This window comes from Nothoprocta perdicaria, unplaced genomic scaffold (genome assembly GCF_003342845.1).
Source record: "Nothoprocta perdicaria isolate Ctin4 unplaced genomic scaffold, notPer1 scaffold_471, whole genome shotgun sequence".
NCBI classification, from domain to species: domain Eukaryota; kingdom Metazoa; phylum Chordata; class Aves; order Tinamiformes; family Tinamidae; genus Nothoprocta; species Nothoprocta perdicaria.
Window position 1 is genome coordinate 70,536 of NW_020455723.1, and position 15,855 is coordinate 86,390.

At 38.0% G+C, this 15,855-nt stretch overlaps 1 protein-coding gene across 1 annotated transcript in view; it reads right to left on the reverse strand.

Moving 5' to 3' along the window:
- Positions 1 to 15,855, reverse strand: part of TEK (TEK receptor tyrosine kinase) — a 35,416-nt gene that overhangs the window by 17,711 nt on the left and 1,850 nt on the right. Inside the window, exons 2-3 of the mRNA XM_026047075.1 lie at positions 5,852 to 6,163; positions 1,229 to 1,339 (exon numbers count right to left, since the gene is read on the reverse strand). Of these exons, the coding sequence (XP_025902860.1) occupies positions 1,229 to 1,339; positions 5,852 to 6,163 (423 nt within the window). The remainder of the gene's footprint in view (positions 1 to 1,228; positions 1,340 to 5,851; positions 6,164 to 15,855) is intronic.

Below are 15,855 nucleotides of genomic sequence, written 5' to 3' on the forward strand. Positions count from 1 at the left end.
ACAGTATTCAAAAGCATTCAATCAAACTCCAGCCCACTTGATCACTAGTAGAGTAACAAGATTTTAAGGTTGTTTGCTAACAAGGATAAATTGAATTCAGTGTCAGAAACTTCAGGACCTATGGGAGTCTTCCCCTCTCAGCCTGCTAGGACAAGGCTGGTACCAAGCCCAGCAGTGGGGCTGAGCAGGTATCACCAGAACACACATGTGCACATACACACACACACACGCACTGTACAGAACAAGCCAGCCACCAACAGTGCAACACATACAGGAGACGTGTTCCTTCCCACACACTGCAAATGCACAGAGCACTTGTGCACATGTCAGCAGAACCAGTTGCCTGATTCTGCTCTTACTTGCCAACTAATCAGGCTCTAGACTTGCTAGCAGATCTCACAAGTCACACCTTCAGTAACAACTTTTTCCAGTAGCTACCCTGGGTCTCTGATCTCTCTGTTAGCTGAGTCTCAGACCTCTCATCCTTCTTGATGGCYATCCTGGCTTGAAATTCACTAGTGGGGATCCCATGACCACTATCATCTGTCTATAGTTGCTGTAACTCAAACCTGTTCCCGTCCTGACTGCTAGGCGTGAATATCATTAGTGGATCATGCACATGCTCACGGACAAATACAATATTCACTAAGGAAAATGGTTAGGAATGGAGTTTAACAAGATAGGACAAACTACAGGGCAGATGTTGGCCAGACAAGTATATACATACAAGACTGTAACTTGTATGAATGTAAGTGGAACCTTCAATCCTCTTATTTATTTAACCATACTTGCTCATCTCCACTTCACTTTGGACCCTCTCTTTCTTATCCTGGTCTCTATCTCTAGATATTCCATAATTTCAAACATTATCAGAGCATCCCTCAGTTATTACTCTTTCACTAGGAGCCATTTGATAATCCTGTTTCACATTATTTATCAAATTAAAAGTTCTGACTGGAACTCCTCAAAGATTTGAGCGACAAAATSAAGCCTCAAAAATTGGATTTGTCATTCTGGAGGAAGAACAGGTATAGAAGTATCTGCTCAATACTTGGTTATGACAAATGTTTCTGTTAAGGATCATTAAATGCAGAAGAAATCATGTCTCTTCCATTTTTACTGTAAGGGCATCATCAGCAATGATTTAAATGCAGTTATGTGGACTCTTGCCTAAGAGAATGACAGCTAGAAAAGGAGAAGAGAGAAGACAGGAGGAGAGCTCAGTTACCATTTTTGTAGATCACTGCATCTTCCTCTTTAGCTGCCATTCTGATGAAGGAAATATTCACATGCTCTCCCTTGTTTGCTGTAACAGTTAAGGCCACTGGGTGGAATGAAGCTGAAATCAGAACATGAAAGTGAAGTATGGGATCAATAACATACATTGACCCTTTCAGCAGCAGCAACCTCAACTTACGCCGTTGCAGGGATGGAGGAGTCATCTATACCTTGTGACAACAGGATGCAGCTCCAGCCTGGGGCATAAAATTAGGAGCAATTTGTCTGACTAACTGAAACCCTTCCTAGTTGGGAAGCCTAGTTGACTTGACAGGCTTCACAGACTAGTTGGCTGTGAAGTTGGGAAGCCTAATTGKCTGTGCAATACTTTTCCACGCTTTTTCACACTTGAGACATTTTAAAAACACTCTGGATAAGGTACTGGACAAAGTATTGTAGGGATCAAATTGTTCTTAGCAGACTAGTAGCTGGTTCATTTAAGTGCCAGCTTTATCATGTGGAGCAGTCCACACAATGCAGGAGACCGCAGTGTTGTGGGGCTGGCAGGGGATGCAGTTAAGGGGAGATGCAGTTAAGGGCAGTCCTGTGCTCATGTTAGCTCGCCATGCCTCATACAAATACTGAGTGCATTAGCCTGCACTGATAATAAAAGAGCAAAATATATTCACAGGCACAAAAATAAAAGGATAAAAATGTGACTTAATTAAAATAAAAATATTCTGGGAAGGACTGTCTATYCCAGACCATTTTTCAATTTTCCAACTAGTAATTTTAATCTATTCATTTTTAGTTCTTTTTTTCTTTGTTTTTTTTTATGAAAGCAATAGAGAAAGGGATTTTCCCAGATTTTTGCATTTTCCATGTCATTACCAGTGATGGGGGAAAAATCAGAAAGCATCCTAGGAAGTGGAATAAAAATTTCAAAAAGAAAAATAAAGTATTGTTTTGAGTCAATGAAAAATAACTAAATTTCAACTTATCATTTTAAATCAAGGTAAAGACGTTAAAGACACTTAAATGGAAAATTTCAGGATGAATTTGTGGATTGGTTTGTTGTTGTTTTTGACAGAAAGCAAACTTCAGGACATTCTAAACAGTTTTAACTCCAGAATTTTTAAGCCATAATGTAACTGATAAACAGTGTGGCAAGAAAAAATAAATGAATGAATGAATAAATAAATAAATATCTTCCTGAAATATATAATATTCATTCTCCAAATTATTCAGCTCTTTCTCTGAGAGAACACACTTTTTATACATTTGTTCTTTCAGGAAAGCACTAACAAAAACATGAACAAAAAAAAAGGCCTTTTTGTTCTTTTTCTTCCTTTCCCTTTTTCTTGGATTACCCCAAGCACTCATTTCTACCAGGTCCTTTCCCCTTTTCTGTGTGTGAAAGTGTTGAGCCTCAGAGCTCRTCCTACACAAGAGAGGAACTTCCTCTTTATCAAGTCCCTATGGCATCATATTCTTGTTCACATACCAGGAATCCCTTCAGCACTGCTGTCACTTTCCTTCCCAGAAACGATTGGGACTTTTCAGACAAAATGTCTCATCTGAAGCTCAGTTGGAGCAAATCCTTCAAAAATTCCTATTCTTGGCTCTTTACTTCCTCAGGCCCTGTTTTTACAGGTCACATTTCTTTTACAACACATATGTTATTTTATAAACACATATAAAACCATATATTGTGGCATAATTTTATTGTACTTTTTTTTTCATTTATCTGCAGTCACACTTCCCCCACCCCCCAGTATTTGCAGAAAACAAATGTGGAGTTCTGTGGCTGAAATTTGGTTTTGAAAAAAATCATAGAAATAGGACAATAAAGAAGGGCAGAAACAAGAATTAGATTTCCGTTATTTTAAATGTTCAGTAGAACTATAAAAATAAGTAGATGTTACATGAAAGTTGAAATAACTACTTATGGAGCTGAAAGTGGTTTTTCTGCAGTGCYATTTCTTAAACTCTGAGAAAAATAAGTATGATATTATTATAAAATGAGAAGAAATAAAATTTTAATATTGCTATTTAAAATACTATTTTCATTATAAAAATATTTTGTGATATAATATCAAATAAGGAAAAAATGAGGAAAAAAAGTGAAGACATTTCAATCAATCCAACCTCTCTATGAGGATTTTCATTCCTGGAGAATTTTAACATTTTCATTTCTAATTGGAAATAAGACAATTATGGAAAATTCTTTGCAAAAGGAACTTCCGTTCTTGGTGCAACTGCACAGAGTAAAGTGGTGTTTATGTTCTGAGCCTCTGGTATGCAGTTTCTCAAGTTTGTTTCTGAGGGCCATCCAGTTAGTTTCAGCAAGACTCTTCCAGCATGATGATAAGCACTGGGGGTCTACTGACATTACCTAGGCACCACGATCCGGACTTGTATCTTAGACAATCCTAAAAAAATTCCTAGTACAGAATAGTTAAATAAGGAAACATACCAAAAAAAAAAAAAAAAAAAAAAAAAAAAGGAGAGAAGTTCTAATTTGCCATGAATACCTGAGTTGATAGTTGTTTATGGTTCGTGGCAAAATGCTCCGTGATTTAAGGATATAAAAATTGAACAGCTTTCCCCCAAATCAGTTGTTAATTACAAATAATTCTAAGTGTTTCATCTGCAGTGATTTTTGCAAGTACCTCAAGTACCTCACTCAGATTTAGTGAGGTACTATTATGTTTTTTAATGAGATAACTTTTGTCTTCTTATTTTGTTTTCTTTATATGTTGTTTAGCTTATCCACAGGACATTTTTTTCACAGCATTGTTCCAATGAAATAGAATCCACATCCCCTCCTGTGCTCAGTTCCAAAGTATTTTTAGATTACAAGTTATATTTTGTGTTTTCACATCTAGAATATGACAATTCCTTATAAAGACATCRTGAATTTTGCCGCAGGATAAATGCCAAGACTTTGTTACATTAATATTTCTATTATTGTCCTTTTGCCTGCTGTAAAGAGTTTCTATAAGAGAAACTCAAGTATATGTATACTTTTACATTTTAATGTTATATGAGGAAAAAAAATCTTCGTTTTTCCTGCGAATCTGGTAATTTATACAGACTTAGGCGGATGACAAATCTCACTAAAGCCAGTGAGATTACCCAAGTATTTAATGCTTTTGACTAAATTAGTAGCTTATTAGTAGCCTCAGGACATAAAACAGTRGCTAGAATTTCAGAAGAGCTACTTCTTCCTGTGTCTCTTTTGTCTTGAAAGGGAAACTGAACATTTCAACTCTTGCTCAATATTTTTGTTTTGAAAAACATGCTCTGCTGTTGCAATAATGTTCAAACTACAGCAGTAAAGGTGGAAAAGGCCTGTTTTCCAACYATGTTGGTGTGCCAAGGCTCACAGTCCTTCGCTGACCTCTTCTTCCTCTTTCTAAGGACTTTAATAGCTTTGAGAATTTCTGTCACACCTCTTTCTCACCCATCCAGAACAATTAGTACAAGCACATTTGCCGATGAATTGCTAGCTCAAATCGTGTCATCTAAAGCTTTTTCCACAAAAAGCTGAGGAAGAGATTGAGGACCCAGAAATGACTCACAGAAGCCTACCTACTGCTGGCATGAATATTATGTTATTCCTGGTTAGGAAAACAGACCCTTCTTGGGTCTGACCCAACCCTCCTCATTTGATTAGAGAAACCAGAAGCCAAAGAAAAATCTTTTTGTCCTGTTCACCTTGCTTGTAACATTTCCATATGAAAAGAAACAAATGGAGAGCAGCTTTGGCTCAGAGGAAGCCTCTTTCTCTAAGATTTCTGCCTGGTTTTAGGAGAYATCAACAGTTTGTCATACTAGAAGTTTAAGAAGAAGATAGGGGTAAAAATGGACAGTTTCCTCATGACCAGCCTCCATGCTGCAAAACTTCATACTATAATAAATGCTGCTAAAGATTAGTTGCAGTTTGGAAATTTTTTTCTTTGCAGATAATTATCACAAATTTCTTACACTTAAGTGATCTCTTTCCTCTGAAACTCAGCCTTGACGCCTAGTAAAGTCTGGTAATGCAATTCTGGCCTTATTATCTCCCTGCTGGTTTTGGTTTCCTACAAACAGCCTTCATAGCCTTACAACCAAAAATCAATGAAATAATCAATAGTGAAATCCATAGTGGATCATTATGGATAACTTTCTTAGATTCAGAGAAGCATTTTTGGCCTTTTTATAAGTGCTGTGCTGGATTTGCTTCTCTTGCTGACACATTCTGTGCAGATCCAGTGTTGTCAATCTGCAGCTTCACTGAGCATCTGAACCATATGCACCATATGTTTTGTTTAATGGCATTAGGGAGGCAAGAACAACTGTGCTCACTTTATTTACCACCTGCCTTTGTGTCCGTGGCAATAGCCAGATGCAGGCAGAAAACCTACGTATGTCTGACTAACTTCCATAAGGAAATGACTAGCTACTATCAACCAACCCTCCCTGCACTTTAGGGAGAAAATAATTTAAAAAAAAAAAAAAAAAAAAGTTGGTAGGGTGAAAAGCAGGAGAGGGAAGGGAAGTTGGGCTTGAGTCAGGTCTATTTTTATTTAACTTGTCATTGGAGCCACTTTTGCACTAATTCTCCCAACCAAGGGTAACACACTACCTCCTAGCGGCATCTTCATAGTATGTATCCTTGTCACCTCGTCCTTGAGTTTTCCTTCACAGTAGTATGCTCCAATAGTTTCACTGGCCTGCTCCCTTTTCCACACCACTGTTTTGGCTGTTGCTCTCCTGGAGTCTTCATTAACTTCCAGGGGCTCTCGGTGCTGGTTCGTGACATCCTCCTGGTCTCGATCTATCGTGATAGACTCACGGGAGCGCCATTTGGAGGTGATGCAGATGAGGGATGTCTCTGAGTTGCCCACCAGAGGGAATGAATTGATCAGGATCAGATCCAGGGCTGCTTCCACTTTACCTAGGAATAAAATCAGCAAGTGATTATTTTTATGCAGAGTTTAAGTATATTGTTATTCAAATCACCAGAGACGYTTTTTCACCCAGCATTTCCCTGGATGGTGTCTTGCACAGCTTTTATGCAGATTAAAAGAAAAACTATTATTTTATGCTGTCTGTATGATGTATTGCATTTGCCATAAACAGAAGGGGTTGTTTCTTCAGTGCTTTCCTATTCTCTGCAGATGAATTAAGCCTCCTGAACAAGCAAAGCTTCATTTGATGCAGGAGCCCAAGGAAAGTGTTGGTCCACTGAAGTGAGTAACTGCTTGGATAGCTCAGCACTTATATATACACCTGACAGCATGTCAGTTAATCACAAGGTTTTTGGTGTARTGGTGCTATTTATGTCTTTTAAGAGTTTAACAGGTTTCCTAAGTAGAGATCACGAACCACGTGTATATTTATACATGAAATACTATAAAAGTTTATTTTTTAGCTATAGGAATTGGTAATAAATATTTTGGACATACATAATAACATATATTTGAAAATATATTTTTCAACTCTTTAATGAATTTGGATTAATTTGGAGTTAAAGATGATTTGCATGTTAGTTTACTCACTGCTCTAATAGACTAGAACAAGAACCACAGCTCAAAAATATTATTTTCTAAAGGATAATAACAAGTCAGGGGCAGGAGTAGAGTGACTTTTTTATATAAGAATCAGCTTTAATCAATCAACGAAGTTCCTTTTGAAAAATAGAACCACCAGAATTAAATAGTCACGGAACGCCTCTGAAAATCACAGATATAAGCCAGCTTAAAACAGTTGCTTTTAAAGACTGTTACACATTTTGGTGATTCAAATAGCTGAAGGGAAACACGGGTCTCCTATAATCAGCTCTTCGAAAATAACAGACATTTCCCTTTACTTCTGATGTTCAGGGTAAGGAGAAGGGAAACAGTAACATTCTTTCCAGCCATAACAGGAAGAAAAGTTGATTTCTTTTATGTATTGCATTTATTTTCCTASTTTGGCTTCAAATATATTGTGTATGTACATGCAGCAACTTAATATTTAGTGAAACATTTGCAAATGTTTCTTTGATAGAAGAAATGGAAATAGTCTTGGATAGAGAGGTCAAAGGGACCTGATGCATCCTGCAGCCTTTGCTGCGTGTGTGTATTTAAGGGCTTGGGCCAAGGGAGGAGGTCCTTTTCTGCACTGAGTGCCAACAGCCTCTCTGGGGACAGGAATATCTTGACAGCACACTGACAGTTACCACACCCAGCTAGTTTGCTGCAGTTACTGCCCTTTAATGTGCATACCCTGACAAATCCACGTTACATACTGGAGAAGGGAAACTTTCTGGAAAGGACGCAGTGTCTATTGGAGTAAATATTGCGTAAAAGTAGAGGTCGGAGAAAATAACTCATCCTGCTGCATGTTACATGCTGCATGTTACAAAAAACAAATGAATTCTCTGAATAAAGTTAAAGAATTATGTGATATAAATCAAGTAATATTTGTGCATTTATTTTATAGGGGCTGAAAGTCTTAAAGTTTTGCTTTCACTACAAGTGTGACACATCAGCTCAAGGCAAGTTTACATWATAAGTTTATATTATTTATATTATTAGGGCATTAGCCAGTATTCAAAGGGGATGTGTCCAATCCTCCACAAAAATGTGAGCCACACTCTCGCATGCCAAGTGGAGAGAGTGTCTTAGATTCCTATGCTACTCATGGAAGAGAGGTATCATATCAGATTCGGGACATTTATTGTGTAGTGTTTTCTTTGAAGGAATGTGAAACAATATGTAAAACAATTGTAATTATATAGGGCCTGTTGCTTATTTATACTGGTGATTATCCCAGATGAATTAAATCTAGACACTGGTGTATGGATGGTGTTTTGATTAGCTGAATAGAGGTGTTTTATTTCATACTAAATGTGCAGAGAARTTCAGAAATCTGCATGAGGCCGATGATACAACATGAATTGAGCACCATATCCTTCTGAAGAAACCCCAGGAGACCCTTGAGAGTCTAAAAGGGTGTCTAGCTGGCCATTTAAATAACTTCAATGCTCACTGAAATTATGAGAAGCCTTTCTTTGTCTCTTCTCGAAATTACTATCCTTACATTATGAAAAAGAAGGCAGAAAAGTGTAAAGTGTACTTGTCGTGCACGCTAAGGTATTCCCTATATCAGTCCTTTCTGGTAAAGCATCTTAGACTAATCTACTTGTTTGCTAAAAAGGAACTTTTACTACTTAGTCTGGCAAAATTTAAGCAAATCCTGTTCTTGATGATAATGAGGACTTTGCAAGAACTGATTAAGGGCAACAGGATTTAGTTCTCTGAGAAAAGCACAACAAATACAGACAGGAAACATCCTGTCTCTGTGAAGCGATGATCCTCTGTGTTTTCTTGAAAGTGTCCTTTGACTCCTGCCCCAGTTCTTAAAGAAATGACCTTAACAGGAAAGCAATTTGCTGTGTGTGCAAATGGGCTTTCAGGCTTTCAGAGGAACGTACATGCAGAAGGCTAAGGCTGAAAATGGGAGAGGCCACACAAACAGCATCCACTGCCCCATATTTATAATATACACTCGTTGTGCCCTGTGCTTTGTGCCCTTCTGGTACAGGAGAAAAATGGAAACTTCTAAAGCAGAAAGTTTAAATTATGTTTTCTGCCTGTGCTCACCATAACCCACACAGCAATGTAAGCACAGGCAGCTCTTTCCAGTTCTCAGCTACAGGAATGCGCTCTTGTGAGATGGTGCATAGCAGTCCTGGCCTGAGCACCCCAGAATCATCTTGTCTCTGCTCCCTACTAACTCTGTAGCGCATACTCATGTGGGGAAACCATGCAGAGCACAGGACAAAAGTACATATCATGCTATATCTGCAATGTGTGATCTCACTCCCTACCAAAATGCCACATTTATACAGATACAGAATCTCCATTTTCTCCATGCTATATTCCTCCAGCAAAATCCAGCCAAGACCAGCTTAGAGAAGCATCTCTAAGAAATCCCCTGGAAAACATCCCAGACACAAGTCTGTCCCTCATAAAGGATAAAACATCATTTCCCTAGACCAGAACTATCATTGGGCACTAACTCAGGAGTCAAACAATGGGGCAATCTCAGTTTGAGACAGCTCAATGTCATGGATTAACAGATACAGCATGTGCATAACAGGAATAAAAAAGTTGTTATTTGTCCTTTAATTGCCAAAAGTCCCTACACAGAAATTTTCAGATATATACTGTTAACCCTTGCCTGGATCCCTGGAAATGTTCATGAAAGGCCTTTGCAAAGTTTACTTTTGCCTAGAAAACTCAGTTCAGGGTTGTGGTATGGCTAACTGTAGTGATCAGTCAAAAAAGTGAGCTCCAGCAAAAGAAAGTACTAGTGAATCCCAAACACAAAGTTAATAACTAGGCATTATTTGCAGAGTGTATTGAGAATGAATAGTGCTGAGTTCTAGTTATTTCTTAATAAGCAAAGAATTTATGAGGCTGGAAATTTAATGTTAAATTTGTTCCTCTTATTGTTGTTCCCTTAAGCTTTACAGCTAATTGTCTGATATGACCATAAGCAGGAAGCTGTTTTATTCGCATCTGGAGAKCAAAAAAACAAACAAACAAACAAAAAAAAAGAGAAACAAACAATCAAAAGGTCTGTAGTAATAGGTGAGTAAGATGCTTTTAAGATGGAAAGGGTATTTTGCATATTCCAGGCAGGAACCAAAGACCAGGAATTTCTTTGCTGTTTTAAGTAAACTACCATTCCTATCACTCCTTCATTCACATACTCAAGTTCAACTCTTTCCCACATGCTTTGTTGAAGCCCTCTGACTCATACTCATCCTTGACCTTGCTTTCTTATGTATCCTTGCGCTAAAGGAGTTAGCTTGGGACCTGCAATTTGCCCTTCTGAGTGCACTCCAGACACGCCCTCTAGTTAGCRGATCCTTATGTTTCTTCGGGCCCTCCCTCTCTTCTTGGAGTGAGAGATCTACCTTGCCGTGATAGGAACAGTATTCAGGATATCTGAATGCTTCCACAGTAAACAGTGGAAAAATACAAGCTTCTCCAGACTTATTCTGCAATTAAATCTTATCCTCACAGGATAATTCCACTCAGAGGAAGGAAACATGGGCATGATCAAGTAGGGATAGACAGACCTGCCCAGGCATGCCATGTATTGAAACATTTGTCCAAGTTTGGATGATACCTGATGCCTGAAAGGCTACAGATCACCCAGATCTGACATTCAGCTTCAGAGGAAACAATGGCAAACTTCCTAGTCTTAAAAAAAAATGTTCTGCAAGCAGGAAAAAAAGAAAGCAAAACACTATGTTCAGATACTAATCTGAAAAACCTCTTCTAGAAACAGCACACTGTCTCTGTGTGGATTTTTAGAGCAGGGTAACTGGAAATTACTTGCTCTTTTTCAAAAAAAGTAGCAGTGCTATCTGCTGAGCAATGCCTGCTAGTGGACTGCACTCAACCTCAGAGCCCAGAAGAAAATCTACCAAAGGTACCAAAGGTACTTTTACCCAATAAATTCCATTTTTTTTAATCATAAATATGGGAATGCCAGGTGACAGAAGTTTTAAATTATTAGGTTTTTTTTAGCATTTATTGCTTGTTTCTTGGAAAACAATTTCTTCTAGTAACTACCCGGGAATAGGAATATAAATCATATGCATACTATACAAGCAGGGATAATCAGTGCTTAGTGTAAGTTAACATTGCCTACTAAGAGTAAAACTATCAGTTACACACTTCCTTTAGATACTTACTGTGAGATTCAATAATTATTTTGAGACTGATGGAAATGCATATCCCTAGCTGCAAAGACACCCATCCTTCCTCTTTCAAGTCTCTTAAAAAAACAAGATTACTTGATACACTTCCTCTTCTCGGAAAAAAAAAGTTTTTAAAAACAACCCTAACTCACTAAAGATCCTATTTTACAGAATTTATCATTTTTGTCTCATTCTGATATTTGCATGTTCAGTATCAAGTAACCAAGAATCAGAAAATTCACATACCAAAGAATATATCTATTTAAGAAATAGAAATAATTGCAGAATTGTGTTGTGAATCTGTAGTATTTAATTAATTCTTAGCTAGATACTGAATCAATTTCTCTGAAATTTATTAACTAATTAATCAGTAAAAAAAAAAAGCCAGAAAGTGAGTAAAAATTTTGTATATTGTGATGGAGTATTGACCACCCAGAATTTGACAAGCCTTTTTTTCCTTTTTTCCTTTTTTTTCTTACTCAATATGAAATTTGTTTTCTTTTTGTTTTTCTTTAATTTTGTTTTTTAATCGTTTTTGGAGGAGAGTTTTGAAATTACATATTCATTTCATTTTATAGTCTCAGTAGTCTCTTGCCCTAATGTCTTGGCCTAACTTCAGTTACGCAAAGACAGCGACAGCTGAGGCAATTTCTCACAGTGAAACAAGTTCTTCTGTAGCAGGTCAGCCCTCTCCAGAAGGCAATGCAGACATATTGCTTTACAAAGCTGTCGTGAAATTATTTTTTCCCAAAGAGATTAAGATTCTCTGCCAGCACACAGCAGAACAAGCAGGTGGGAAAAAAACRAAAGAAATAGAAATACTCTTGATAAATAACTGGTATATGAACACCACCACCACCACCAAGTCCCAGGATATTCCCAGGATATCTTATGAAAAGTGCTTTTAGAGCTTGCAGTCCAAAGCAAATAGCAAGTCTCTTCCATCTCTGCATTTGCCATTTACTCATTCTCCTGCATTAAGTTGCTTAGCTGTACAAAATATGGATATGGATCTCACATCATGCCACTGAGCAGCCTTGGGAACGCTGGTAACTTGAGTACCAAAGACTCTAGTCTTTAAAAATAACACATTACGTGGGGGGAAGCGAAACAATAACTCTTGCTAGTGGTTAAATTAGCAAGTTCACCCTTGCTGCAAGTAAACAGCAAAATCATGTTCCTACTAGTAGTTAAACTAGCAAGAGATAAAAGTAAGTAACAGATCATGATTCTGCTGTTTAGTAGCAGAGAAAAGACGAGAACGCAAGTTTTAAAAATGAAATTGTCACAGCTACTAGGGCTGATGTTTCCTTATGGGCCAGTGAGCACACCAGGAGCAACTGTCATTAAGGAAATTCAACTACCTGCTAGTAAAATAGAATAAAATTGTATTCGCTTCATTTCATATGTTTTAAAATCTACCAGTATAATCTTTTAAGTTGAAAATAAAAACAGAAAAAAAAGAAATAGTAGAAACTTGGTCTGAGATTTGCCAGTGAAGTTGTTGTGTGTCTGTGAGGAGTAACCAAGATACAGAAAGAATAAAAATGCTTCCACATGACATCTATTTCATCTTGGTTGACCATAAGCAAACAAAGTGGAAAACGAAGAACATGCAGAAGTGTCTTGCTGGGTAACAAGCTGCTAGTGCACTAGGTAATACTGAGAAAAGATTAGGAATCTGGCTGGAGTAGAACAGGGCTGCTGTTCAGCTAAAACTGGCTGAATTTGCAGATAGCCAAGTAAGGCTCCTAGAGTCAAAATTTTCTTGCAGGTTAGAATATGTCTGTAACAGGATGTTCCTTGCCACACTGTGGAACTATTGGAGTATATCTATCATGTTTGTTTGCGTGCACTAAAATGCAGAAAATTAAACATGAAACCTATTAGCCTCCATAGAACATAACTGAGCGTGCAAGGTAAGCAGTGGCTGGAAGTATCTGGCAGATTTGGCTGCTGGATTCATATACTCTACTGACTTCTTGTCTGTTCAGTGCTTACTGTTTTGTCTGCATAAGGGAACCCAGCAGATGATGCTGGTGCTGGGCAGATGAATTTGACTAAGGAGACTAATGTTCCCCAGACCAATGACGAGGCTGGAGTAAATAGCCAGAAAACTAATACGGGAAAAAAAGATATCAGCAGATGGAACTGCATTGAATAGACAATATTGTTAAACTCCGAATACAAATTTGGACAGGCTGATGTGGAACAATACAAATATCTCACAGAAACAGCAGCTGTTTTGGTCATGTTCTGTGCCTACTTCTTCCTCACCTCCCACCCCTGAAGACTTCTTAATCTTTCCTAGAAATCTGAACAGGGTTTCCATGTATTTAGGAATCAGTTTAGGCCAGAGAGGTTCAAATTAGTCTGAGTTCCTGAGAGCAGTCCAGATACTTCTCATGTGAGCATACGAAGGACCAGCTCTGCATCTCCCCTACATTACAGCTGCACTCAGCCCATATACTGAAGCTCTGCTGCAGTCAGGCTCTCTGACTGTTTTTGCTCCCTCCTCTCCACCTAAAGACTTCCAGATGATATTTTTGTGGGGATCAGATCATCTCYGCAAAATGCTGCAGCAATAACAAAAAATCAATTTAAAACAGCTTAATTATGATACAATACCAAACAATATAATATATACTTACATGTTAATATATGTATATGAAATATAAACAATACCATATGTTAACTTTTGTGAAAATAGTGTGAATTCATTTTGCCCTTTAGGTTTGACTTCTTCAGATCTGATGTAATGCCCTTCACCCTGACTGTTCCCAGCAGTTCGAATGGCCTTTGGGAATACAGGCTTCTCCAGAGCTGCTCCCACCTTACACAAGGGCTGAACCAGGCACAAACCAAAAGCAAAATCTAAAGCTAAAAAAGGAATGAGGGGGAATCAGGCCATTTTTGTAACTCCTCTTATGGTAGGTGCACGTTGCTGCCTGCACAGGCTGCAACTGTTGTTTTTGGCTGACAGCAGCAGGCTCAGAGAACAATTAATCTGGTTACAGCTGGATCATTTTTCTTTTCAAACATATATTCAAAAATGTAATTAAAACAAAATAGCTCTCTTTTGTCTCAAAATAGAGCTCCATTGGTTTTGCAGTGGTGATCATCTGAATGAATCTGTGTAGAAATTTGTACCCTGCAAACATTCAGCAGGGTACAGACATTCAGCCAGAGTTTCCTGCATCAGGCTTTTAATTTATGTAGTACATGAAAACTATATCTAATTAAAAGCTAATTAAGAGTAAACTTAAGGTCCATGGGTCCAGGCGTGGCAGTCAGGTAGTCACTTGCTGGATCTCATACTTCAAATGCACTTCAGGAATAAGAATTGGAAAACTGCTTTAATCTCTCCTTCAATTCAGTTTAGCAGTTTTATGAAAATGTAGCTATCATAAAAGTACTGTTTAATTAAAATAGTCCCGAAAAAGGTATCATCAGCTCAAGTGCTTTTTTTGTGAGCTGCTTTAGCTGTCAAAGTCTCAAAGAAAAAAGAAAAGAAACAGAACTGTAGGCATTGGAAAAAGTCAGAAGTTCAGGTGAAATTTCAATCTGACAACAGTGTATTTGAAGAAAATCACACACATATTCTCTACAATTATGGGAAGAATTACATTCATATTCACTATTACAAGTATTAATTAACCAGAGAAGGTAGCTTTTCTTTAATTTCCAACTTCACAAAAGGGAAAAAAAAAATATTGAAAAAGAATTACTAGGACTTTCCTGTATGTATGTAAAAAGTACCACTTTGTAAATTTGAAGAGTCTAGAGTGTAGTAATGATGTGGTGGGCAAGTGGCAATTATTTTGATTGAAGCTTTTAGCTTAATAACTATGGAAACGAATCGCATCGTAATAACAATAATAACAATTATAACAATAATAACAATATTATTATTGTCTTATAGATAATAAAATATATCTTTTTCTCAAGACAAGACATTATTCTAGACAATCAGATCAGACACAGATATTATGTATAGTTAGTGCTTGATTTCTACTGATTGTTACACTGTCAATGTTTCTAAAAAGGCTAAAGTGGCCATATGTGGGTCCAACAGCAAAATGAACAAAAATATAATTTCCATATTGTTAGAAACTCCCCGGATCTAACGTCATTGGTGCACTGCTATAACACAGAAGATTATGCCTGTATTTGGGAATGGAAACGTATGATAATGTACGTTGCTGCTGTCGATCACGCCTTGCTGTCATCGCAGCCTTCAAGGCAAAAGGTGAGTGTTTAACACATCCTGCCCAGGAGTTAAAAGAGATCTTGCCACAACCTTACCTTGAATCTCTGCCTTTGTAAATACCAAGATCATTTTCATTCTACAAAACGTTGACCAGCACAGAATGAACCAACAGGAAAAAAGTGATGATGGTCTGTTTGCTGCAAGCGTTTTACCCACATCAAGTTCAGATTTTTGTAATTCATTTGAACATGACAAAACAATGATTGTATATGCAGTGAAATCGGGTATGCACTATACTATGTACGCCACACTTTTCAAAGGCACATCTTTTATCTCAAGCAAGCAATGGAGTCCTGTTGTTCAAATGTAAGTAAATAAACTATGGGCCSTTTCTTGTAAGAGGAGACAAGGCCAAGGTCTTGCTCTGGAACAGGGTGGAGCAGATTTTGTGCCTTCCGAGCAGCACACCCTGCCCAGAAGGCCCGGTGTGGTGTCACCGGGGAGGAGAGGAGCTCAGCTCCCTGCCTGCCAATGGCCTCGGCCTCCGTGCGGCCGATGTGAGCGCCGCTTTCCTGGACCCCGCCTGTCGCATCCCCACCAGCGCGGCTCGCATTGTCCTCCGCCACTGGCCCCAGGAAACATGATATCACGCTGGAACAAAAGCGGGAAAGCCGCA